The sequence below is a fragment of the Colias philodice genome, chromosome 25, assembly GCF_061535455.1.
Source record: "Colias philodice isolate Cphi_HAF_F1 chromosome 25, ilColPhil1 Martin Lab GWU primary, whole genome shotgun sequence".
In the NCBI taxonomy this organism is placed as follows: Eukaryota; Metazoa; Arthropoda; class Insecta; order Lepidoptera; family Pieridae; genus Colias; species Colias philodice.
In genome coordinates this window covers 8,562,597-8,589,629 of record NC_143110.1, presented here as the reverse complement: position 1 = coordinate 8,589,629, position 27,033 = coordinate 8,562,597, and the positions used below count along the sequence as shown (strand labels likewise).

Genomic DNA, 27,033 nt, shown 5'->3' with positions numbered 1-27,033 from the left:
TTTAAAATTCAATTTTAAATACCACTTTACAACAGAAACTACGTTCTTGCACACGCGTATCTCAAGACGAATGAAGATAGAATGTTCATATAACTTTAAATAGAAGTATTGTAAGTTGCTTTTCTAGAAGTTTTGTAAATACTAATCTTTTTAATACGAAACTGTATCTAACCCGTAGTAACTACATATTTAGTTATGACTAGACACATACATCTACGTGTCGTAACGTAGCATTATTTTTATATGATAAAACAAATTTGGTTGCTATTCTCTAATTGAAGGTATTATTAAATGTAGAATTCAGTTGTATTTTCTACACCAATCACATTTTAACGATTTCATAAATTCCGAAAATACAATTTTCTTTAAGATTATATTCTTGAACGAACGAAGAACGCTGAAAAAGCGCGGCAATGAAATATTCGTGAGATATTTTCGCGTATTTTTGTGGAAAAATTTCTTATCGCGAATACATTGACGAAATGGTCAAGCCCTCTAGGGACACTTCGTTGAGAGGTGGAGAAACCTAATTGGATCTATGCTTTATCGTTTATGTTTGAATTTCTAAATTATACGAAGATTTTGATAACCGACCTACGTTTAATTTAAGTTGTTTTTAAAATATTGTACGTAAATATTATTGACCTAGTATAAAATTATATTATCTGTGCTTTTTACGTAACTTTAAGCTGGATTGAAATTTCGTAGCAAGAAAAGCTACGACTACGACGTAGCGTTAATCAGTAAGGAATTAAGTATGAATGCAAAATAAACTCCAAGTTATTATAAAACAATAAACACAGAACCCTTGTTAATTTTGTGGGTATATTTTTTTAACTTCATTCCTTTTTATTAGTACACTAATTATTCAAGGCCCAAATTCATTCAAATTAACATGAAAGACATACATTTCTAAAATACGAATTACCTACAGGTATTTAAATATACATACCGACATAGGTACATCCCATCGAGTTTTAACTGTAACAAAGTATCATTTGATCGGTCACAAAATGGAAAAAGTCACGGACAGAAACCCTTCGAATAATACCGTTAGGATATCGAGGATTTGGAATAATAAAATACGGAAGGTAATTGGGTCCATGCCGTATCGCTGTATCGCAAATTGGAGAGGGCTCGGAATTAAGTAGTGTCACTGAGGTTTAATGAACTGATGGAAGAAAAAAACATTTATTTGCCGAGTGTGATACTAAAATAGATAACAAATTAGAGGAAACTAGCTGTGCCGCGCAGTTTCACCCGCATTGCTCCGTTCTTGTTGGTCCTAACGTGATGATATATTATAGCCTATAACCTTTGTCGATTAATGGGCCATCTAACATCGAAACAATTTTTAAAATCGGACCAGTAGTTTCTGAGATTAGCGCGTTCAAACAAACAAACTCTTCATCTTTATAATATTAGTATTGATATACCACGAACTGTTGAAAGGGAGAACATTTGCCGAATGTGTTACTAAAAAAGACGACATACAGAAAACAAAAAATAAAATAATGTAATAATACTGCGTCCGCGTCTGCGTCAAAAAAGATCTAGTTCAGTTGTTTCATAACCTGACGCTGGGTTTTAACTTTTTTATTTAACTAGAGTCCCGTCACGTTGTCTGTTATTTACGAAAACTAAAAAAGGGGTTACGGAAAATGTAACGAATCTGAAAAAAAATATCGTAATTCACCACTTCAGGCATACAAGACAAAAGGCTACTTTCGCATTTGTTTTATTTGTATTTATTTCTAAATACACGATATCTACAAACTAAAAGATCTCTTAAACGTAGTGTGCGTATCTCGTCTAATCTTGACAAAGAAGATTAATGCTTATTGGAGTTAGAAAATAGTTAATTAAAACCAATCGCTATCTAATCCGTCGTCAACCGTCAGTTTGGACTTTGGACTCTGAGGGATTTGGGAAGATTAGTTGGAATGCAATGTTTGGGTCAATGATCAATGAAGAATCATTTTAAATAATATAACGTAGTAATGTGTCAGATTTTAATTAAAATATAAAGATGTACTGTATGTTCATATACCTAGATATCTTGCACGATGGTTTCAGTCGAATGGTATCTACCAAAATGGTAGATACTGTCTTTGCCTTGTGAAAATTCAATAACACTCCTAGAGCATAATAGGGAACAAATAAATGTTAGAGTTTATTAGCCGTTTTTGAAGTGAAACTTCTTTATCGGGGTTGGAAAAAAATTTAGTGTAACATTTTTTCGTTACGCGTGACATTTTTCCGTTACGCGCCATTTTTTTCTTATCCCTACCACGCGTGATTTGACGTATTTCTGTTAAGTTGCATATAGTAATTTTTTTTTGAAAAATAAGGTCATAACGAAGTTTCACTTCTTACGTGTGTACACTAGTACCTACACGCACACATTTTTTTAATGATAATAATAGTTCATAGATCATCAATCATTATCTAGGTCTTATCGTTTCTCATTTGTTAAATCAAATGTCACTCATCCTACTTAACTCTAAGAGCGTATACGCACTATGCGGGTAGCCGCATTGCGGGTAGCCGTCCGGCTGACCGCAATCACAATTATGTACGTAATATTCATTTCTATGCGCACTGCGATGCGGCTACCGCAGACCGCACAGTGCGCATAGAAATGAATATTACGTACATAATTGTGATTGCGGTCAGCCGGACGGCTACCCGCAATGCGGCTACCCGCATAGTGCGTATACGCTCTAAAACTCCTACTCTTAAAAAGTTTGAAAATTAGATAGAGTGGTAGGAGTAGGTATCCAATAATAAATATTTTCTGTGGCACACGAAAATTCAATCTGTAATTACAGAAACATCTTAAATATATTAATATTATGTTATTCCAGCTTAACCTGAGTTCATTAAAATACGCCTTAAGTTACTATTTCAAAGTGTAATCCAAAGAAAAGTTCTTAATTTAATAAGGTAATGGAAAAAGGGTCGTCAACAATAATTCCTAATTTGCGCGGGAATGACGCGATATAAATCTTTGAGATGACTTTAATTGCGCGGGAACGCGATAATTCTGAGCTGTTTTATTTCCATTCATTAAATTTTAACATTGTAATACTAGGTCTTGTCTTTTATATTGCTTTGTTTTTAGCGCGATTAAAAATATATTTTACTGCAGTTATATCGTCATGGAATAATTCGTAAAATAGGTTCTAATACTTGAAACTCTATTATTAAATTTTCTGCTATTTATTGTATTTTTTCACGTATGTACTTTCGTATAAAATTAATAAACAGTTCTTATTAAAAGAGCAACTAGGTTGTTTCTTGCCGGTTTTTCTCCATAGATACTGCTTTCCGATTCGGTGGTAAATGCTAAAAATATGTAATGACGTTTCGAAAGTGCTTCTAAAAGAAGTCTAATTGAATAAATAAATGATTGAGTTTATACTACGTTTCTATATTTTCACGTAAAATGTACGTTTCAATATTCATTCCTGTCGGTAGAGTTGGACTGTCTGTGCATTCAATGAATGTGTGGAAATGGAATCGAGTACGAGATCGAAATTTCATTGTGAATTTAGTGAATTTACATTTCTTTATCTACGAATTGCGGTCGAAAAGTAAGCCAGGTGCTTTATCCAGTGCTGTTATTAACGAAAGCTAGGTTATATATAAAGTAATGAAACATTGAGATTGTACAAATTATTATCAATTATTATTAGCATCAGAGTGACGAAGCAATGTAGTGTTCTACTAAATAATTCATTAAATTATTTGTTGATTAATTTTTTTTTATTATATTGATAATCATTGTTCATGCAGAACTTATCTAATATGTAGTATGTATGCTAAAGTGAAAATATATCAAATTCATATATAATTTTGCTATGTACTTTCTCTGTGTTATCTTCTATGGTTTGTGATATAAATAAATCATGTTTACAGCTGTGACATGTTTGAAAATTTTACTCTAATAAATTCGTGTATTCTATTCTAAAATTGTATTTAATTAATTGCTGCTACAATATATTATATCTAGCAGTGGACACACGTCCTCACAGATATAACCAAAAACAGGCGCATCTGGTATTTTAATACGGATCTGAATTTTAAATCTAGTTCAAGACAGACTCGGTGTATGACAAAGAAATAGGCATATGAGATTTCTTAAGCCCGTACCGTGTACTCGTAGGTGCTATCTTTTTCTAACTGCTTTTTGAAGTAATTTAAACAATAAACGCTGTTAATAATTTCATAAATATTGATATACATATAATATGCATAAACTAGAAGACTTATAATTTTGTATAGGTACCAACTATGTATAGTAGTTAATGTGCTAATCTCAAGAATTACTGAAATTAATAATTATTTAGATTTGGATAGTCCGTTTATCGAGGAAGGTTATAATAACACGCTACAACCAATAGGAGTGGAGCAGTAATGAAAAATGTTACAAAAATATTTCTTGTTACAGTATAGTTTTTAATATAACAGTCGCTTATATCATGTAAACTGTAGCATGCAAGTATTTGAATGCAAATTTCACAATGTATCCTATACATTAAATATACAGTTTGAAAGTTGAAGTTTCTGCAAAGTTTCAGTACAAAATAACGATTTTCTTCATTTAAGAATGAACTTGGGGAACTAATCTTTGGAGCGAGGACAAAATTAAATCTCTCTTGATGTTTCTTTAGTAGAGTATTGACACGGGTTACTAACGAAGGGTCCTGGGTTGAATCTTTGATTAATCTATACTAATAGTATAGTGCTTAAGAGATTTGATAGTGGTTTGCTTGGATGTGAAGTCGAAGAAGTTACAGGCTTCTTATTTTAAAATTAGAAGAATACTATCAATAATATCTTCCTACGAGAAATAGGTGAGCAACCTTCAAAAGGAATGTGCCTATGCAAGACATATCTATTATAATATAACCATTTTTCATGTAAAAGAATACAAGAACTTATATTAATTATTTTAAAGCTACCAGCGATGTGAATCTGATGGCGGAAGCTCTAAAGTTACTTTAAAATTGATAAATTATTAACCCAAGATTAATTTAAATTTATTGATCATGGTAAAATTCATGCTTTGCCATGAAAATATTTTTAATACTTATATTCGTGTCATATTTTCGCATATTTAATACTGACGTCATTTAACGCTAGATTTAACACCTTATAATATAGTACAACAATGTTATATAACTTCAATAAGACTGGGGCTAAGCCTTGCATCAGAGGTCAAGGTATATCATGCAATTAATTGGTTTCTTATATGGAAAAACGGGTGAAAACATAAACATGGTAATAACGTACTGGGAAATTGTATTCTCATTTCTTATTATATTTGTAGAATAACCTAGTTTGTTGATTGTATTCTACACTTACTTTATCGCATTATCTTACGATGAAATCAAAACTGAAACAAAATCTACGGATTTCCACCGTATTTGTCTTGTCCGTTAAATTAAAGTATATAATACTAGCGGTCCGCCCCGGCTTCGCCCGTGGTACATATTTATGTTTTCTCTACATAATTACCATCCTCGTACTTAAAGCAATATAATAAAAAAAGAATTATCGAAATCGGTCCACCAGTTCACACGTGATGCCGTGACAACGCGAAACGGGTTTCATTAAGTTAAAGTATACAATAATATGTCATTCTCAAAGTTCTATAAGTCTACATAGAAAAATAATATTCAAATCATGGGTTTTCGCACTAGAACATTACAGATCGATCGCTAGAATATTACTATCGCATGTACGTACTACTTAATGTGTAATAATAACTATTAAACACTTGACCGTAATTTGAAGCTTACTTCATTGAGAAGGTACCTAGCTTTTTCCGCCTATTTTGCCCTCTCTTTCCGTTGTATATATGCTATCTCTCTCGCACACCTCTCCACCAGGTGGCGGGGCGCACGATAATGTGCGGGCGCTGGATGTTTTTTTCATTGGCGTCTAGCTTCCGCCGCGAGAAGGTTGTCTACAAGACTACAACCTTGGTGCTATTAAGTATTGCTTAAAGCAAGTGCTAAAAGTGTTAAAAAGTGTATCCCGTCGGATCGGTACAGTGAGTTATTTTTACATCTATTCTAATAATATTTTACTTAAAAATGAGTAAAAATCTTTAAAGTCAACGGTATAATCGTTGGACTTTATTTAAAATGCTGAGGTTTTTAATGAATCCTTCAGCAATAGTTTATTTTTCAATATGCTTAAATACTTAATAGCATGAATAAAGATATTTAAAATTAACGATACAACCGTTACATTTTACTTGAAATAGTAACTTTTCTTTTGAAATATTTCATTATGCAATATATACTAATTAATATTTGAATTTTTAATACTGTGAGTAAAGCTATTTTAACGGTGTTACCGTTCGGCTTTACTCGAATCGTTAATATTACTTTTGTGATTATTTGATATTACTAGATATATCAAATACCCTCTCTTGTATATAGATATTTTTAATTATTAATGTCATTTTTAATAATGTGTTTTTATTACAAGGTTACAAGTGAATTTTTCTTGGAAAAATTACAATTAATACCTACTTAGTATGGATATGAGCCAACTCAAAGCTTTACAGGCATACAATCCATTGCTACGACTTTATTACATTGTCGTTATCGCTAGGAACGGTTCGGAATTCCTATAATAGTTTATTACTAAAAATTATCGAACGAGATGAGTCAGCTCCAAGAAGTCACGAGTCACGACATGTCAGAACATGTTGTGATATTATTTTATAAATCGTACGGGAGTTACCGCTCAACTGAATAATGATGGATTCGCTCATGTATAGTAGATACGTACCATGAATGTACCACACATTCAAAACTATCCGTAGTCTATACGTGTCCTTTTATGAGTATTATTCTGATCCGTTTTTATGTGAAAATAGACATATTACACACGGCTAATTTGATTGAAAATTACGTTTCCTATGTTTCAAATGATGCAACTTTTTTGTTTAAACGAGTAAGTACCAAAATTTTACAATTAAATTCTTTGGTTTACTGAACTTGTGCTGAAAGGGTTATCGTATAATAATTATCGAGATACCTTAATATAAATTAGATTTAGATACATTTATTTCAAAGGATTTACAATTCACTTCTAACGTTTTAGAATAATATTATAAACTTGTACACCTTGACAAAAAGTAAAAAATTGCGGGTGAGTGGAGAATATTTTGTTCAATTAAATATAACGTCCTACGACGGTATGGTTGCGTTCGTAAGGAATGTTAACGGATATAAAGCAACTAAATGTTACATCGATTGCATGAACAAAAATAAATATGAATCGAAGTTCATTTTAAAATTTAGTGAATTGATTTGAATTATGAATTTATTAAATAGTTAGTTCTTTTTTATATAAACATAATAATTAATTACCATTGTCAAATCAATTCTTATTAATTCATCCTGGACAGTTGTCGCTAACATTGGAAAATAAGTTAAAGGACCTTGTTAATTGCTATATTATTTAAATGATTATTTACTGCTAATTTTATATTAGCACTAAGGTGTATTCTTGCTCGAAGCAGAATACATAAATGTGGCCACTACTCCTCGCAGGGGTTAGCCAGGTCAAATCCACCCTCGCAGGGTGTCTCTTAAGCATTTTTTGGCAGGCCGTACTTATTTCTAGTTACAAACATCCCTCGCGCAGCTGTCGCTCGCAGGGAAATGGTGCAAATATATATCGGCCCTCGCGGGGCTTTGATTACAACCGTCCTTCACGGAAAAGATGGTGCATTTGCACCATCTTTTATATATATCAGCCCTCGCGGGGCTTTGATTACAACCGTCCCTCACGGAGAAATGGTGCAAATATATATCAGCCCTCGCGGGGCTTTGACTACAACAGTACCTCACGGAGACATGGTGCAAATATATATCAGCCCTCGCGGGGCTTTGATGGCGATTGGTGCAAATATACAAAGGATTGATCTTTAAAATGATCATAGATATTTGCTTTCGTCAACGAGGACCCACGAAAGAAGTTTTGGATATGACCGTATCGGATCTTCACTTTTCTAAGGTAGGTAGAAAAAGGTTTTGAAATCTTCTTCACAGTGGGCAGTATAGTAATATGACCTAATAAATACAATAAAGGTTAGAGACGTCAAATAATGGGCGCATGAAATTGATACTTCGTATCCTAAAAGTTTACGCTTCAGGAATCAGGAAACCACCATTGGTTTACCAATTATGGAAATTGGAATTGAACAAATCGTATTTACCAATGTAAAGCCTATTCACAACAAAGGAAGGCGAGTCGGATCAAATATCATCTCGCAGATGATTTGTGGCGGTGGTTTCGAGGATTGTCACCAAGCCTTGTGTCAACGGTATGTTTGGTATCGTCATTCAATGGCACTAGCCGACCAATTTTCATATAAAAACATCGGAAGAGATTTTTTAATCGCAAAGCGATTGAATGTAACAAATGACGATTGATTCAAAATCAAATTTCAAATTTCAAACGATTGATTACGTATATTTGACCTCTCATAGGCCTATTTTAGTTGCCCGGTCTTGTAGGCAATTTATTTGACTCGTTTTTCAACCCATTTGACCTCATTATTGCACCCATGAGATTTTTCTTCAGGGCTCAAACAATAAATCGCTGAGGGATTAGGATAATCGTTTGTTAGACAAGTTTCTTGTCATCCCACCAGGATTATTTTATTGTATAATAAAGTTATATACAACTATTTACGTAAAACGTTTAAGTACTCAACGAATACTGAGAATACTGACTGTTGAGTTACATAGGATAGAGGATAAATAACGGAAAGTCAATCTATCTAAACAAAAGCCTCTTATTATTAGATATTACTTGGAACCCCTACCCTAACGAGAAAGCTCTGCCAAATGACTGTTCATTTCTTTGCTTTGGGGGGGGGGGGGGGGGCAATAAATGAAATGCAGTAGGTACAGACTATACGGCTTTTAAAATATAAGTCTGGTAAGCGAACTAAACTTTGCTAGTTTAGTTCTTGCTATATCGCTGTCCGTGGCTGCCTCGCGTGTTTACGGATGAATAAAGTAATGTCCTGTCTTCGCATCCACAGCTAACTGTCCTATACTGTCATAATCTTAACACAGATTCATTGGACATAGCTCCCCACGAGCTCTGTTCTTCATTTTTGCACTCGCACAACTGTGGACAACACGAGAGCAATGCCTGCATTGGTAGCAGTTACAATCAAGGGCTAGCAAGGTAGGCTAGCCATATTACGGATGTTGGAACAACCGACTATATTTAGGGCAATTTTCTTTGTCCAGTGTAACGTTTAGACTGTCGTAGCATTCCTACGGAACAAAGATGGGATCAGATCTGCATCCTTAATGAAGTTAATCGAAAGGAGATACTTTCAGACGACGATAGTATTCAAAATCCACCATATTCCCGAGCATAATAATGCATAGTTAAGCTTATAATCTCTCTTGCCATTATCCTGCAGCAGAATTCCTTGGCGATAATTTGTTCTCGTAATGCTGGGGCCACACTAACGTCTAACGTCTAATGCCCTTTATCGCGATAATTATTCCGATAATTTTTAAGGCGTTAAGTGAGTGGCTACACTTGAACGGTCAACGTGAATGCCGATTGTTGGCGATAAAAACAGCGTTAATTTTACTAAAATTCTAGCAAGATGGACGTAGTGTGACCGCTTCATTGCGTTAATTCTCGCGATAAAGCTATCGCCTCGCCAAACGGCAATGTTAATGCCGTTGTTAAATAATACTGGCTACACCTAAAGTTAACGTCCATTATCGCGTTAATTAATGGCATTTCCCGTTAGTGTGGCCCCAGCATTAGAACGAGCGAGGTTGTTACGATAATATGAGAAATCCTGTCAGTTAGAGACCTGAACGACGCGATAGAGTACCGCTATTTCAGTAGTAGTAGCACCTAGAAGGGTGAAGGTATTCTGGAAAGCGGAACTGAAGGCCCGGTCAGCAGCACCAGTCACCTAATAGACAGTGTTCAGTGCTGCACCACTATAATCTGCAAAATGACTCTGACGGTATGAAAATGTGGAGTACATTTTCAAAATATCAAATGATATAGTTGGAATAAAAATCCTATTTGCCTCCGTCTACCCAAAAGACGTACGGAGTAGCTAGTAGTAGTTGGTTGAATTATAATAAGTATAGTTAAAATCCTTTATTACTGACTGGATAAATTTGGCTCTTTTCCTATCTGACGTTCGTATAGCTGTTGACTGCCTAGTGTTATGCACAAACACTATTATAAATAAGTCACGTTATGTAGTCCCGAGACTTTCGGTATATAAGTTCTGATGTAAATCATAATTATATCTTAAAACTGAATTGATTAAAAGTAACGTACTTAGCTGTAGTAATTGCAGTTTTGGGACACAGATAAGCTCTTTATCATTTTAGTCTCTTGAGTTCAGTATATTTGTTTCCAGTACAGAGTTTATGACCTATCAGTTTTAAATAAATAATTCATGCATTGTACTGAAAGTACCAGCCATGTTTAGATTATGATTGCGACGTTGGCTCTAAACATTAAAAGATACCGCACGGTTTAGTTGGATGTTAAAAATCTGTATTATAATTTAAACCATTTACCTGTTTTGTTATTTTATTGCCTTATTCAAGGGGTGACCTTTTAAATTTACTTCTGACCCCAAAAGTAAGGACCAAGGTCTCTTCTTGTCCGCTTGTAGCAGGTTGGGTTAAAACTGAGTGAGTTGAGACATTTGGTAATTCTATGTTAAGATGATTCAATGATGCTTCTGCAGAGTTCTAATTTGAATAAATAAAGGTTTGAGTTTGAGGTATTTTTGCCTCGTCGGGATCAGCTGTTGCTTCATTTTGTAAGTAAAATCTAAATGCGTAATTGAAAGTCGTTAGGTACTGGCGCTTTCGCAGATTTACGCTAAAGATAGTGAAAATTGTAGTAACTTTAACTTTTCAAGCCCAAAAGGTTAACTAAGATACGCTTGAACCAATCTCATAAGTTCTAATACTTTTAATCATTATGATTAACTTTTTGGTTCTTATTTGATTAACTTTTCATCTGGGATTGTTAATATATTATATAATATAAAAATTTGTGTGATTTATTAGTAGGTATACTATCTGCACACCTTACTCTTTCAAATAAAGAAATAAGTAATTACTTATGTATTCAAATTCACATTGGCGTCACATTGTACACCAGGTGGGTAACAAACAGGTCTCAATGAAGTAAGCTTCAAATTACGGTCAAGTGTTTAATAGCTGTGTTTTACCTGAAAATAAAACACATATTAAATACTTACCTATATTTGAAGCTTACACTTAACGTCCACCTGTTGTGGATTTCGACTCAATGAAAAAACATCCAGCGCCCGCACATTATCGTGCGCCCCGCCACCTGGTGGAGAGGTGTGCGAGAGAGATAGCATATATACAACGGAAAGAGAGGGCAAAATAGGCGGAAAAAGCTAGGTACCTTCTCAATGAAGTAAGCTTCAAATATAGGTAAGTATTTAATATGTGTTTTATTTTCAGGTAAAACACAGCTATTATTAGTGGGGGATTCCATGTATTACAATGTATTTTATCCGTTGATACACAGTTGTTGATATTATGTGGCTCTACAAACTCTACATAATGCGGTTTGAAGCCCAGTAAAATGTGTTTAAAAATAGAATTGTTAAACTACAAATTAAAAAAATAGTTTCAATTATTATTCGTATGTATATAGGTACATGAAAATAAATGATTTACCAAGCAGCCTATTCGACATAATAACAACTAAAAATTTTCAATGTAATATTTTCCCCAATATGTAATATCTTCAATTTGAATATTCAATAAGATCCACAGTAATTAATTCTAAAAATATCTTCTCTTAAATCAACGTAGGTTCTATTTTAAACGAAGCCTCGAGGTGTTTGAGTCTCAACGAAGAATCCTTAGAAATGTTCAGAATTAAATTCTAGTCTACCCTCATTTTGCATATTTTTTAGATAGAATTAAGGCTGGGTTATTACATACTCTTAAAATAAAAGTTTTTATATATTTACTACTAATTGTTTGGACGGGATGGATAAAAACTGAACTAAATATAGCCTATCACAGTCAATGAAAGACTTTGTATTATTGAAAGAACTTTCTCAATCGATCTTTTTTTATTTTATTTTTTTATTGTGAATAGGGAAGCGCTTGACCACAAGGTCTGATGGTACGCGCTTCCCTAGAAGGTACCTGTTCACTTTACGCTTGAAGATCTTTAAAGTGTTGGGTTTAACTATGCAAGTTGCTACTTCTATTATTCTATACTATGACTGTAGTATATGTATAAATAGTTGTTTGTTATTACATTCATAAAATATTATGATAAATCTTCTTTCATTATGAAGTTAAACTTCTTTTTTTTAAGCTTTAATTAAAACAATCAATCTAGACATTAGTACAGTGCATACATACTTATAGTTATTGCACGCCTCATAAGCGAAGCGTTGAGGTGGGTACTACTGTCACTTCGCGCAAAACATCTGATTTTTCAAACTTAAAATGTCTTTATGTATCATACATTGCACTTGTAAGATAATACATACACACACATATTAAGAAAAAACACTATTTTTAACGTTCATGATATTTTTGATGTCATTTTTGTTATTTAAACTAGTTAAAAAACAGTTTAAAAAAGTTCTGTCTTGGACGTCCGTGTGTCTGTATGTGCGGATCCTTTTTCTTGTTAACACGATAGCGACCGAAATACTTTACTAATCGAGTCTTTTTTTTTCTCTTACGCTTGAGTATGCTCAGGAATAGAACCCTTTCATTTTTCAGGGTCTGATTCGATGTGGTTTAATTGTTATTAAATAAACAAAAATAATAATTAATAAATATTTATTAAAAAAAATTATGAGGCGTGCACTTTTGGATTTTCCAAATTATTTTATTTATACAGTTAATTCAGTTTTATTTATAGAAGGAACGTGTTGTTTATTAACTTTCAAGTAGCGAGAGTGGTCTGCTTGATCAAGAGCCACGATACAACGATGAAATATCTTCTTTCTATCTATTGATTAGTTTTTACTGATATTTTGTAGTTGAGAATATATTTTTATTATATTTTCTATTTTAATGCATAAATTATAAGTAATTATAGAACTTAAGTGATTGGAATACCGCCTGACATAGGTGTGTTATGTTTTGAAGGGGGTGAAATTAAGGATGAAATTTTATGAATGAAAGGGATGTTCAATGAGCTATAGTTTGTATTATGAGTGTTGGCGAACCTATATTCAAGGAAACAAACAATTAATATTCCATCAAACTAATTTTTATTTATCCTTATAAATAAGGAACGTTTTGAAAACTGTTTCGTCTAAAAAAACATTTAAAGATATATATTTTTTTGTCGCTTAAATATAACAAACAGAATAATAATATTGCGAATAAAATAACGCTTCCTTATTTTTTGTGTAAAAGTTTTTTCATTGTATATTCATATCAATTACTAACTATAATGATTTTATAATGTGACTCTTTATTCTTTATATTTGAGTGTATTTTCAGCGACATTATGTTTTCGACCGATTTCAAAAAAAGGAGGAGGTTCTCAATTCGACTGTATTTTTGGCTTAGTTACCTCAGAACTTTCAACTGGGTGAACCGATTTTGATGATTCTTATTTATTTGTAAGCTGGTGCTTCCTGTGTAGTCCCAATTAAATTGGGTCTATTTCTGACAATTAGGAAGTTTCGTTTTGCGAAAAATGATTAAGTAAGTATATTTATTTTCTATCCTGTCGAAGTTTAGTCATATTTCAAGACATCTCATCTGTAGTAAATAACTAAAAATACCAATTATTATTTGCTTTCTAATAGATAACATTTATCTTAGAAAATACATAATATCCATTTAGATCAGACTGATCTATTAATTATGCATATAGTTCTATCCACATTAGGCTTGAAAGCTAAAAGCTAGAACTTAAATTAGAGCTAGGTAGCCTAGATGTTCATTGTTCGAATTGTCACTGATATGAATGTTAGTTTAACAATTAATGATAAGGGGTCGTTCACACAGTGTGTGATTAATTTTAATTTTTAACCAATTACGTCAGAAGGAGGGCTATGTTTTTCTATGTATGTATGTATTTTTGTAATCTCTGTAGCGAAAAGGGTTCTATTTTAATTTATTTGTTTGTTTCGTTGTAATTCCCAAATATTCTGCTTTTGAAAGGAGATACCTTGAATGTTCTATATTTACTCAGTAATTAAACATTTTAGAGACAGCTTCAAAATACCAAAATTACGATAATAATATGATCTTCTGTCTAATTTTACGATAAACTGTAAATAAATAAACATCAACTACATTCGTCATTACTACATCCAATCTTACACCGAATCAATCACATCTCAATCACAATGCACACACACGACACTGACACACACACGCCACGTAGGTACCTAACACATTTACCTACTAATTTCTGCAACAAATACACAAACAATATATGATTGATAACATTGACACACACACCCGCGTAATAATCAGCACTCTCACTCATTACACACACAACCATCATATGAATCACATTCTCCTACTAATTTACACACACACACACACACACAAACACCATATCAATCACGTGTAGCTATTAATTTGTGCAAGTCAGCATTGGGGCGTCGGCGGGTCGTTGACCCCGGATCGATTGCGGGAACTGGGTCAGCCGGTCTGTGACGGGATGTGTATCTAGCAGGGGATGGTAAAAACAAAAAAAAATTATCAAACTGGCCACTAATATTTTTACTAACTAAAAAATTAAAGAAAGTAGCCGCGGCCGGTCTGCTCTACCGATATTAATTATTGTATAAATACGGGTATTATATCCATAATAAAGAAATAAAAAATAGGTATTAGGTATCCTTAATTCCTAACAATTTGGAATTTAGGGAAATTTAAAGATAAACTTAAAAAAATGTCAAATGGACCGTGTGTAGAGAAGAAAGTCAATCAAATTACAATAATATTATTTGCTTTTAAAAACATTCATACATACAATTAAACATCGTATATCACGCTCTTATACATAGAAAACACGATTTTCTTATTTCAAGTAGTATTTCTTTCTATGGCTAATTGACGCATACGTGTAACTTCGGAAAAAAATTCGCTTGTAATTTAAATTATAATATGTTAAACAAAAACTGTAGTTTTTGTTTTAAATTTGCGTGATTTTAAAATAATAACAACACTCAATATACATGAATTGCAAAAAAAATTTATAGAATTTTGTTTGACTTTATTAACTATAGAAAAATTTACGACGAAAATGTTCTTATTTGTAAGCACATATTTTGAATACATTATGTTGAAAATAATTCAAAAAATTACTATAATATTTATTTAATTATAAATCTACTATGAAATATTATCTGATATCTCAATAACGGTTTCTAAATCTTCTCAAATAAAATAACTTTCATAAAATAAAACATATTTTTATTTGAACACAGCGTAATCCATGTTTAAATTTGCCGACACGCAGCATTTTATTAATTTATCTATCCAAATAGTGAACATTCTAAATGAGCATGAAACAGAAGGCTTAGGTGGATTCCATATAACACACAGTCTTAATGTATCCCTAATCTGTATTAACACGAATCCACCCCTAAATAAATTACTTGAACTTAACACGACACTCGAGCATGACCCTTATCTCTGTACGGCTAAGGATTATTACCGTGTGCCTGTATTTCAAATTGATACGTACTATCTGGGTGGGAGAGCTTAAATCTTCTTGCAGTTGAAACTAATTGATGCAGTGGTGAATATTGGATTCTATGTCTGCGAGGATAAAGTTTTATTTGCTTTGATTCATGCCGAGTTAATATTTAATACTAGTTAAATTTATTCTTCCCAAGAATATCTTTGCTTATCTGAAGAAATATTTTATATAAATGAAATAAGAAGTTCATGTTCTACTACCTCGCCTTTCTCCATTTATTTGAATGTATGATCTAGATTATTTTTTTCATAAAAGTGGTCTAAATTACCGCTCTCATGTGCTCACTCACATCAGCGATAACCCCGTCATAAATAGTATAATAGGAGCTTTATGATTAAGGCCTTCTGCCTAAAAAGGGGAATAAATATTGTTAAAAAGATATATATACGATTTATTATAAAAAATCGTTAACCCAAAATTTTATTATGCTTTTACATACGCACATAAATGGACAATAAAGACTAGGTTTTAAAGGTTTTAAAAATCATATGAAAACAACCCTAAAAAGTTAATTTAGTCAGCCGTGCTCTAAACCGCGTTACGCGACACGCGTACGTAAAAGCTCTTACCTTTACGAGGCAATATAAAAATATTAATTTGCAAGATTTCTGTTCGAAATGACTGGGACTTCCAGTGTTACCTTGTTAACCGACTGTGGAAAGAGGTGGAGGTATGGTTTTAGTATGCATGTATTGTAGCGTAAATTTTAAATTCATAATAATTGGAAAATTAATCCCAAGAAGTTTTTTTTATGTATACGAGCTATTTCACGTCATACTTAATGGGGCCCTCCATTATATTGTGAGCGTGATTTCAACAACTTATTTTTTGTAATTAATACATAATTAATAACAACACATCTGTTTCATCAATACATATAATAAAATTCTAGAAAAGTGGTGTCTGTACAATGAAAATATGTAAAAAAAAATTAGCAGGGGTTATTACTAAATCGATCCCAAACCCAAAACTGTTGTTAAAAAAATTTTTGTCTGTTTGTCTGTTTGTCTGTATGTTTGAACACGCTAATCTCAGAAACGGCTTATCCGATTTAGATGCGGCACTAATATATTGTGGTAAGCTTCATTTAACATTTAGTGTTTATTTCATGTCAATCGGTTCATAAATAAAAAAGTTATGACCATTTAAGTAATCACAGCGAACATTTGCTAACATTTGCATTCTATACATGAATTACTTTATTACGTAAATTATACGCTAAAGTTATTCCTTGACATGTCCAGATGATCATATCGAAAGTCCCCAAGCGTGGGGGGGGGTGGTTATGCTGAGGGGGTAGTAGGGGGGGGTCAAAGGACCTTTATTTAGATTTTTGCTCATAAGTCTAAAACCTGCACAAATAGCATTATGGTTACTTCTAGGTAAATTTTATATATAAAAGGTCTTTGAAATTATGTCGTAGGTATTATATTTTTAACCCCCGACGCAAAAAGAGGGGTGTTATGTCCGCTATGTGTGTTTGCGTGTCTGTCTGTGCCAACTGCCACCGTAGCTCGCTAACGGGTAATACGAATTAGATGCGTTTTTTGTTACATTAGTTGTTTATTATATTATATAGGGGTAAGTGGGAATGAAAAAAACGAATGTTAGTTGTTAATGTAGGTTGTTAATGTAGGTTATACCCAAGTGATATATCAAATGAAAATAGACGACATGTTTGAAACAATTAGTCAAATTTTATCAAAATTGGTTCATCCATTTATTTGATATAGGGGTAAAAGTGGGAATAAATAAATGAATTTTATCAAATATACTCAAGTGACGTATCTAATGAAAGACATGACGTGTAAAGTATTTACAATAAGACATATTTTATCAAAATTGGTTCATCCATTTAATGGGTAAAAGTGGCAATAAAAGTTGTCAAATATACCTAAGTGGCATATCAAATGAAAGGACATGACCTGACGTGAGAAGTATAATGAGGCATATTTAATCAAAATCGGTTCATCCATTTATTATATAGAGGGGTAAAAGTGGGAATGAAAAAAACGAATGTTGTCTGTTATACCCAAGTGATATATCAAATGAAAAAAGACGACCTGTCAGAAACAATTAAGTAGTCCAATGTTATCTAAATCGGTTCATCCATTTATTTAATATAGGGGTAAAAGTGGGAATAAATAAATAAATTTTATCAAATATACTCAAGTGACTTATTTAATGAAAGACATGACGTGTAAAGTACAATAAGACATATTTTATCAAAATTGGTTCATCCATTTATTGGATATAAGGTATAAAAGTGGGAATAAAAGTTGTCAAATAATATACCCAAGTGGCATATCAAATGAAAGGGCATGACCTGACATGAGAAGTATAATGAGGCATATTTAATCAAAATCGGTTCATCCATTTATTGATTTATAGCGGTAAAAGTGAGAATGAATAATCGAATGTGCTCAAATAATATAATCAAGCGGCATATCAAATGACGTGTGAATTAAAATTAGTCATGTTTTATCAAAATTGGTTAATCTGTTTATTACATATAGGGCACCTTAGGGGTGATAGTGGGGATAAATAATCCAAATGGAGTACCAAACAAAGGATATGACATGTAAATATATAGGTATGATTAGACATGGTTTAGATCAAAATCGGTTCTGCCATTTACTAGGGGTGAAAGGGAAAAGTTGAAAGTCTGTGAAAGTAGAAGGAATATGGGAGCGGGAGAATAACCACATCCTGGAAATTTTGAACTCTTCTGTACCTAAGTTTTATAGCTCAGTTTAGTAATAAATTTTACTAACAGTTCTTTTGTGTTATTATTTATTTTATTTCTTAACTATATAATAATGTGTAAGTACTTATAATTTAGTTGTATATGATAGATGATGATAGTACGTGTTTCAAGACGTGTTTACTCAATAATTATGTGTTAAGTAGTAACTACTATGCAGTCACTATTCCACGCGGACGAAGTCGCGGGCACAGCTAGTTCTATAAATTAATCAGATTATTTTCAAAGTAAAGACTTATCAACTATCATTAGTCATTACTTTCTAAATTCTCGTTGCGTCCGCTGTTTCTCCATAAGATTTTCACTTAATATTTTGACGTGAGTATCAACTAAGTGTAATCATACATACATCTATCAATTTAAAACAGACATACAATTACTCGCAGTTCCTAAAAAAGAAACCAGAACATTCCACACGAGGGTGTATCCGAGTCCCTATCTCAGATATAAAAAAGATATAAAAGCAAAGTAATTGGGCAAGTGCCGTAAATGCGTATAAAACGATCCCTGCTGCTTGTGGCTTTGGAGTCAAGATCAGCTTTTTTGCAGAATTAAAATACATTCGTATATAGCCTGTAGGTTAGTTATAGTCGTGAGAGTAGGTAAAGGAAAAAAGGGAATATGTTTATTTTTGCAAATAATAAGAAAAAATGTTCCAAAGCAAAGTATTTAATATAAAAATAACTTTATTCTTTTCTAACTGTTTGTCCCGGCTTCGTTCGCACTGAAAGGGAAAAATAGTAAGCAGTGAAGAACTGCTGAGTTTTTCGAGAGTGCTAGGCCGTAAGATTTTCCTATACCAAAAATGTATCAACGCGATTAATGAAGTTTTAACTTCAAAAATATAATCCATGCTTGTCTGCAAAGATGTAGTATTTACTGTAAAAAAAAATACCAAGCAATTATTTGTTATATCATAACAAACAAACATAAAATCAAATCATTCCTCCTTGACGAAAAATAGTAAGTTTCTTCCTTTAATTCATTGACCAAATAACAAACATAGGTATATATTTTCATACCGGCATTGTGAATGAAAATAAATTGACGGGGCGTGGTGACCAATCTAGACTACACCGTGCGTCGACTTGTACCCTTGTTAAATAATACTTTATAATATTCAGAAATAGATTTTTTCTCATTCAACAGAGTAAAAATATTATAAAGATGTACTAACTACCCAGATCGGTAGTAAACTTTTTAAAGAATTCTCATAATCGGCTCTTCCGTTCCAAAGATTAACGTCTACAAACATACAAATAATCTTTTCCATACAATCCAATCGATGAATTGGTAACCTCGGCATTCGCTTTATTAAATAGATGATTGATATCGACTATGACCATAAAACTGAATCACTTTATGTGGATTTTATATGACATCACCATTTGCCATATGAGGTTTAGTTCGAAGCTAAACCAAATTGATATCTAACCTATGTATTTAAAAATTCTAACATAATCATTATTTTTTAATAATTAATATCTAACAACTAGTTTTCCATTCACGGCTTGGACGGCTTCGTTTAAAACAAAATTAATTATAATAAACCTTCCTCTAGAGTCTAGAATGACTCCTTTAAAAGAAGACTTTATCAAAATCCGCTGCCTAGTTCTAATGATTTAAGCATACATTGGGACATACATACCAAAATGTGAAAAAACATTTTCAATAATGAAATGATAGTAATTATTGTAATATATATTATGTTTATACACATCGGCGGTTTCCTTAAACGGAGTTACTATTGTGATAGAGCGGCTTTACAAGAGCCATTAACAACTAATAAGAATATTCTAGAAAGTCATTATCATAAAACTAGCTGTGCTCCGCGGTTTTACCCACAGTGCTCCGCTCCTGTTGATCTCAGCGAGATGATATATAGCGTATAGCCTTCCTCGATAAATGGGCTATCTAACTCCGAAAGAATTTTTCAAATCGGACCAGTAGTTCCCGAGATTAGAGCGTTCAAACAAACAAACTCTTCAGCTTTATAAAATTAGTATGTAATAGATATATTTTCACCTCGCATTTCACACAGTTACACAACAAAAATGAACAAAATCACAATTTAAAAAAATTGGTAGATAACTTCTTAAATTCGTTTAAGTCCAAGAGAAAGATTTTTTATCACTTCGTATGTTCAGTATTACTTTCGTGTGAGTATTTTTATGTCTTCGTTAAGCTAAAATATGTTGCTAATTACAGAATTCAACATCAACCCTAATCTTGTTTAAAAAGATACACATTAAATCTTATAAATATACTACATACAAATATATAGTTTTTAATGAAGCGGATATAATAAATATTTATGTACTTACCAACAACTGGTTTAGTACCTAATTAATTAATTACATTCTTTTAAATATTCGCCTTCCGTGAGATATTTTAAGACTTAAGACTTACTTAGTAGAGTATTTTTCCTATAAGACAAAGATTTTCTTTTTTGTAACTCGCCTTCCTATTCTTGTAAATGCCAGCGTCTTTGTCCGAATAAAAAACGTTGTAAAATATGAAAAATAAAAACTCTGTTATGAAATACCTTGAAATAATTTGTCCAATCAAGTCTTAAGTAGGAAATAAGAATACAAAATATGTATTTCCAAGAAAATTTTACTTTCAGAAAGTCCATCGGGCTATACCTATTCAATAATTGGTGTTAAAACGTAAAAAATGCTTTGTAGTTTGAAGTTCTCTTTCTATATTTCTTACCTTTAGAAGCAAGTATCGTAACACACAACATTATACAAATTAAAAAAAATAAAACACAAAATACGACTAAAGAAAACCGAATGTTAAACACATTAATACCATAACAATGTGAACATCAATCATCTTATACAAAAAAATATTTAATAATTCGATATTTGACTGTAGTCAAATATCGAATTATTAAATATTTCAAGTCAAAATTGGCAAAAAAACAATTAATCAGAACATACGTAGGTATATCCAATATGGTCGTGAACTTGGACGACCAACGGACGACCTTCGCTAAGGATTTACCTTTTTGGGATGCGCATATGCCCATATTTAAAAGGAAGTTTATAATATGTAGGTAAATATGTATTTACTGAGATTGTATATTTTGACTTATTTCCTTGTGAATTTAAAATATAGTTTTTGCGTGTAGATATGTAGTAATAATATTAGATTTTTGTTTTTATCTATACTAATATTATAAAGCTGAAGAGTTTGATTGTTTGAACGCGCTAATCTCGGGAACTACAGGTCCGATTTGATAAATTCTTTCGGTGTTAGATAGCTCATTTATCGAGGAAGGCTATGGGCTATATATCATCACGCTACGACTAACAGGAGTGGAGCCACGGGGGTGAAACCGCGCTTACATAAAACTATGCAACGGATTTGTATATATTTGTTAAAAACATAATTATATGCTACTAGATTTCCGCCCGCGGCTTCGCCCGCGTTTTCAAAGGAAAACCCGCATAGTTCCCGTTCCCGTGGGATTTCCGGGATAAAACCTATCCTATGTGTTAATCCAAGTTACCCTCTATGTGTGTGCTAAATTTCATTGTAATCGGTTCAGTAGTTTTTACGTGAAAGAGTAACAAACATCCATACATCCATACATCCATACATCCATACATCCATACATCCTTACAAACTTTCGCCTTTATAATAGTATTAAGATTAAGATTTTAAAATGTGCACAAAGCCAACTGGGCTTGTAGTATAAAAATATAATGTTTTTTTATTTAAATAAATTGATACGATAATTTTAATAAAAATACATTATTGGTTTTACCAGTTGTAATTTTATGAAATACCACGGAAAAATATTTATATAATTTCTCAAGGTAATTGTAGAATGCCCGATGTTATTTTTAGATTTTGTTATAAACAAAAATCCTTCCAATTAAGTACTTACATACATAAAATTATTATACTTAGGTACTTTTATATTTATTTAAAAATCTTGAAATAAATACTAAATTATTAACATAAAATCGTGTAGGTATGTTTTTGCGTTTATTTTTTGTCAATTGATAAATTTAAATTGGAATATGTCAAAAACTTTATTTTACATTTACACAACAGTACTCAAAGGTGGCGATAAAATGAATACGTAATATATGTTTTTCGACCAATACCTGCCAACCTAAACTTGAAGTATATGAAGTAAATGTAGCATTAATAATATAATATTATAACATTAATGCTACATATACTTCATATACTTCATTATAACTGAACCGTTGTGTTTCATTCTAACTCCAAGCCTCTACCCATACTTCAAACTATCAACAAGAGAAACCGCGTAAATTGTACAAAAACTGTATTGACGTAATAACAATATCTATTTAATAAAATTGGATACATTTTCGTAAACATTCCAATAGGCATGCGATTTACCAATAAACTGTATCACGGCCAAAACTTTCAACACAACCACTTTGTTATTTTTTAACTGACACAATGCGGATATTATAAAATCGATACAAGTAATAGTTCTAATTTAAACGAGGTTCAGTGGTTAAGTGTTACAACTAGGTTCTAGTTTAGTTTAGGACTCTGAAAATAGACTAATATTATAGAGCTGAAGAGTTTGTTTGTTTGAACGCGCTTATAATATAATATATTATTATATCATCACGTTGAGACCAATAGGAGCGGAGAAATGGGGTGAAACCGCGGCCGCGGGGCACAGCTAGTTCTAGCTCTATTATAGAGCTAAAGAGTTTGTTTGCTTGACGCTGCTAATCTCAGGAAGCACGGTTTCGTTTTGAAAAATTATTTCACTGTTATATATTTGGATAGTCCATTTATCGCAGAAGGCTTTATGCGTTATACCATTACGCTAAGACCAATAGGAGCGGAGCAATGCGGGTAAAACCGCAGGGCACAGCTAGTACCTCAAAGATCTGTGAAACTGTATATTAAATGTTATAAAAACATTTTGATATTGACTTTATCTACTGAGATACAACACTTAATAAATATTTACTTACATTTAATTAAGATGTTCTGTATAACGAAGAACACAAAATACAATATGAGAATTTCGTTTCTAACGAGTTAATAAATTACTCAACTAATACAATTTAATTTATTAAAAAGAAAATTGTATAGGAATACTAAAACGCTGAATACTAATATGCTCATAAATAATTAATTAATTACCCATTCGTGTTACTTTTTCGCAATATCAGTTTAAAATATTACATCCAATTTTCAAGTTCAATAACAGAATAATATCTAAATTATTATAAGCCTTAATAATTCATATTAATTTTTTTTATGAATAAAGAAGTATACAAAAATATTATAATTACAGATAAATCTTTATCTTTAAGTAGATATTATAAGGATATTATATTCAATCTAGAAACACAGCTACTATAGACCGGGAGATACTGACACAAAATTTCGAGTCATTTGTAACAAGGATGGCGGTTCTACAGGGGTCTTAGTACGCAATGACAAAAAGAAAAATGATGGTGTGAACGCTGGTAACGGTGTCTTAGTCGCGTGGGCGTTTGTCGAACTCGTCGGAAAAATAGCGAAAGTCAAACGATTTGTAACACAAAAATTTTAGAATTTACCGATAGCCCATAAAAAAGTAGTAGGCGGTAGTGTCATGCCATACTTTTCCGGTGTGACTTACAGCCCGCCATACCGACGCGAATGTGTTGATTTAAATAAAACAATCATTCAACCATTTGTACCAGGCTAACTTTTGCACAGGTAACTATCGTCGTGCAGCCATTTACGAAAATCGCCATGCCATACTTTTCGGACGATTCAAAATGGTCGCCATACCGCCGAAAATCTGCAAAAAATTTTTATTTCGCCAAACTTTTTGTACCAGTATTGCATTTGGATTTTTGGAGAGTATTTGATAAAATGTGACCATTATTATATTTGCCATACTTCTAGTAGGGGGAAAAAGTGCTGTTATACTTGAAAACTTAATTTATTATTAATTTATATAAGTGAGGATTTCCAACACTTAGATCTTTGAAATTTTGTATTTATATTTGTTGATCCTCAAACTTACAGGAAAAATAAGTGCCATACTGTTACAAATCGTTTGACTTTCGCTATTTTCCGACGAGTTCGACTAACGCCCACGCGACTAAGCCGCCGGTACCAGCGTTCACGCCATCGTTTTTCTTTTTGTCATTGCGTACTAAGACCCCTGTAGAACCGCCATCCTGTTACAAATGACTCGAAATTTTGTGTCAGTATCTCCCGGTCTACTATAAAAACAATTGCTATTAATTCCAATCGGACCGTGACCTTGCCCGTCTTTATAGCATACTATACGTCGCTTTTATCATAATTATGTAAGTATATATTATATACTTGTATATTTTACGATTCGATCCTTTATATGAGTTTAAACGAGTCATATCGTCAGTTGATAGGATGGCGTCCAAAGCAAACGTTACGGTGAACGTGCTGCTAATATCCGTCGCCATAATACTCGGTAACGTGCTTCGATTTAAATTCTTGCCATTCAATAACGATACCAAGAGATCTCTAGGTTATCCCAAAGATAGTCTTCTTAATTTTACTGAATTAGCGGGAAAATATGGGTATAAATCTGAAGAGCATACAGTGATTACTGAAGACGATTATGTTTTGACGATCTTTCGGATTGTGCGTGGGAGGAATTGCCATGGGAGGATCAGAGAACCACCGGTGATTCTTATGCATGGCCTGCTGCAGAGTTCGGATGCGTGGCTTGATGCAGGGCCGAATGCGGGGCTGGCGTACCTCCTCGCTGATGCCTGCTACGACGTGTGGGTTGGAAACCAGCGGGGAAACTACTACGCTCGCAGGCATTTACACTACAACCCGGATAAGCACCCGCAATTTTGGGATTTCTCTGTCGATGAAATTGGATTATACGACATTCCCGCTACAGTCGATTATGTACTTAATTACACGGGGCTCCAGAAGTTGAATTACATTGGATACTCTCAAGGTTCTGGCACGTTTTTCGTCATGTGTTCAGAGAGGCCTGGTTATTGTGAAAAAGTGAACCTTCTTATCGGATTGGCTCCAGCAGCGAGACAGACGTACACCAAATCTGTGATCTATAGAATAGTGAGTACAGGAATTTCTACTTTTGAAACGGCTTTAACCACCACTGGTCTGCAGGAGGTATTTGCAAAGGGTGCGTTAGGGCAAGAGCTGCTTGGATTTATATGTCAAGTCGGTGCCTTATCAGAGCCAGTGTGCGGAACCGCTGAAGGCTTATTCGATTCTTTCCACCCTGGCTCTATATCGAATGAAACCTTAAGAGTCATGTTTGGACATTTTCCTGCGGGCACGTCCGTTAGAAACATGGCCAGGTACGGGCAGAGCATGATGACTGATAAATTTCAAAAGTTTGACTATGGTAAAGCGAAGAATTTAAAGAAATATGGAAGTCAAGAACCTCCTAAATATAATTTAAACAGTGTCACAGTGCCCATGGTGATTATGTATGGAAAAAATGACTATTTAGTGGACCCAAAAGACATAAAGTGGTTGGTGGATAATTTGCCAAATGTGCTTCAGGTCAAACAAGTAGCTGATCCCTTGTGGAATCATTTCGACAACACATACAGTCGGTATACAAATGAATTGATTTTTCCCACTGTTCATCATTATTTGCTAAAATTCAGCAGATGATACAACTAAATGCAAGTTCATCTAATATTATGTGATATTTTTTAAATTATACATGCATTAATAGCTCTAGTATAGTGTAGGATACGAATCTGTGATAATAAAATAAGTTTTTAAATGTATTTCATTTCCTTATTTATTTACGTGAGACTTCCTGTTTGCTTGAGAGGGAAAATCGCAAATATATCATGTTGTATGCATTTATGTGACAGTGGTCTTGAATACCTTGAATGTAGTAACGAGTGGGAAATATTTTAGGTTTTAATATTATTTTTCAATATTTGCAACTGGAATATTGCAATATACCTAGTAGTAGGGGAGCCCAGGATGCTAAATGTGGATTTACTCGAGCGTCACGGGAACCTATTAGAATTGGTAGATTAGACCATAGCGAGAAAAAAAGGTCCTATAATGTTTTCACTTTTAGCGGTGGGGAAGGGTTTTTTGATTTTTTTTAATTTAAAAAAGAAAAAAATTGGCTTGGAAATACTCAAGCGCGTTAGATATTGATATTTTGCATGCTCCAGGACGTCACTGAAAAAAAGTATACGTTAATCTGACGATTTAAGTGGCGATTTAATCGCTATGAAGAAAGGGTAAAAAATTAAAGTAATATTATTCGAGCGCGTCAGATTAATATATGGGGGGGTTAATTACAATATAAGAAGTCCCCATTTCGCTAATCTGACGATTCGAGCTCAACCTTAGGGAATTATGGATTATTCAAATTTTCCAGCGGGGCCCCTGAGCGCACCCACCAACCATAACTGCTCATATTGACTAGAGGTACTAATGAATAGCTAAGGTACCGTCCCTTATAGTAATCTGACGCGCTC

General features: G+C 33.0%; 1 protein-coding gene across 1 annotated transcript; it reads left to right on the top strand.

Moving 5' to 3' along the window:
- Positions 1-24,914: 24,914 nt before the first annotated feature.
- On the top strand, positions 24,915-26,503 carry LOC149477565 (gastric triacylglycerol lipase-like). Its single transcript, XM_089710668.1, has one exon. It carries the CDS (start codon positions 24,947-24,949, stop codon positions 26,198-26,200), a length of 1,254 nt encoding a protein of 417 aa, XP_089566794.1. The 5' UTR covers positions 24,915-24,946; the 3' UTR covers positions 26,201-26,503.
- The last annotated feature ends 530 nt before the right edge of the window (positions 26,504-27,033 follow it).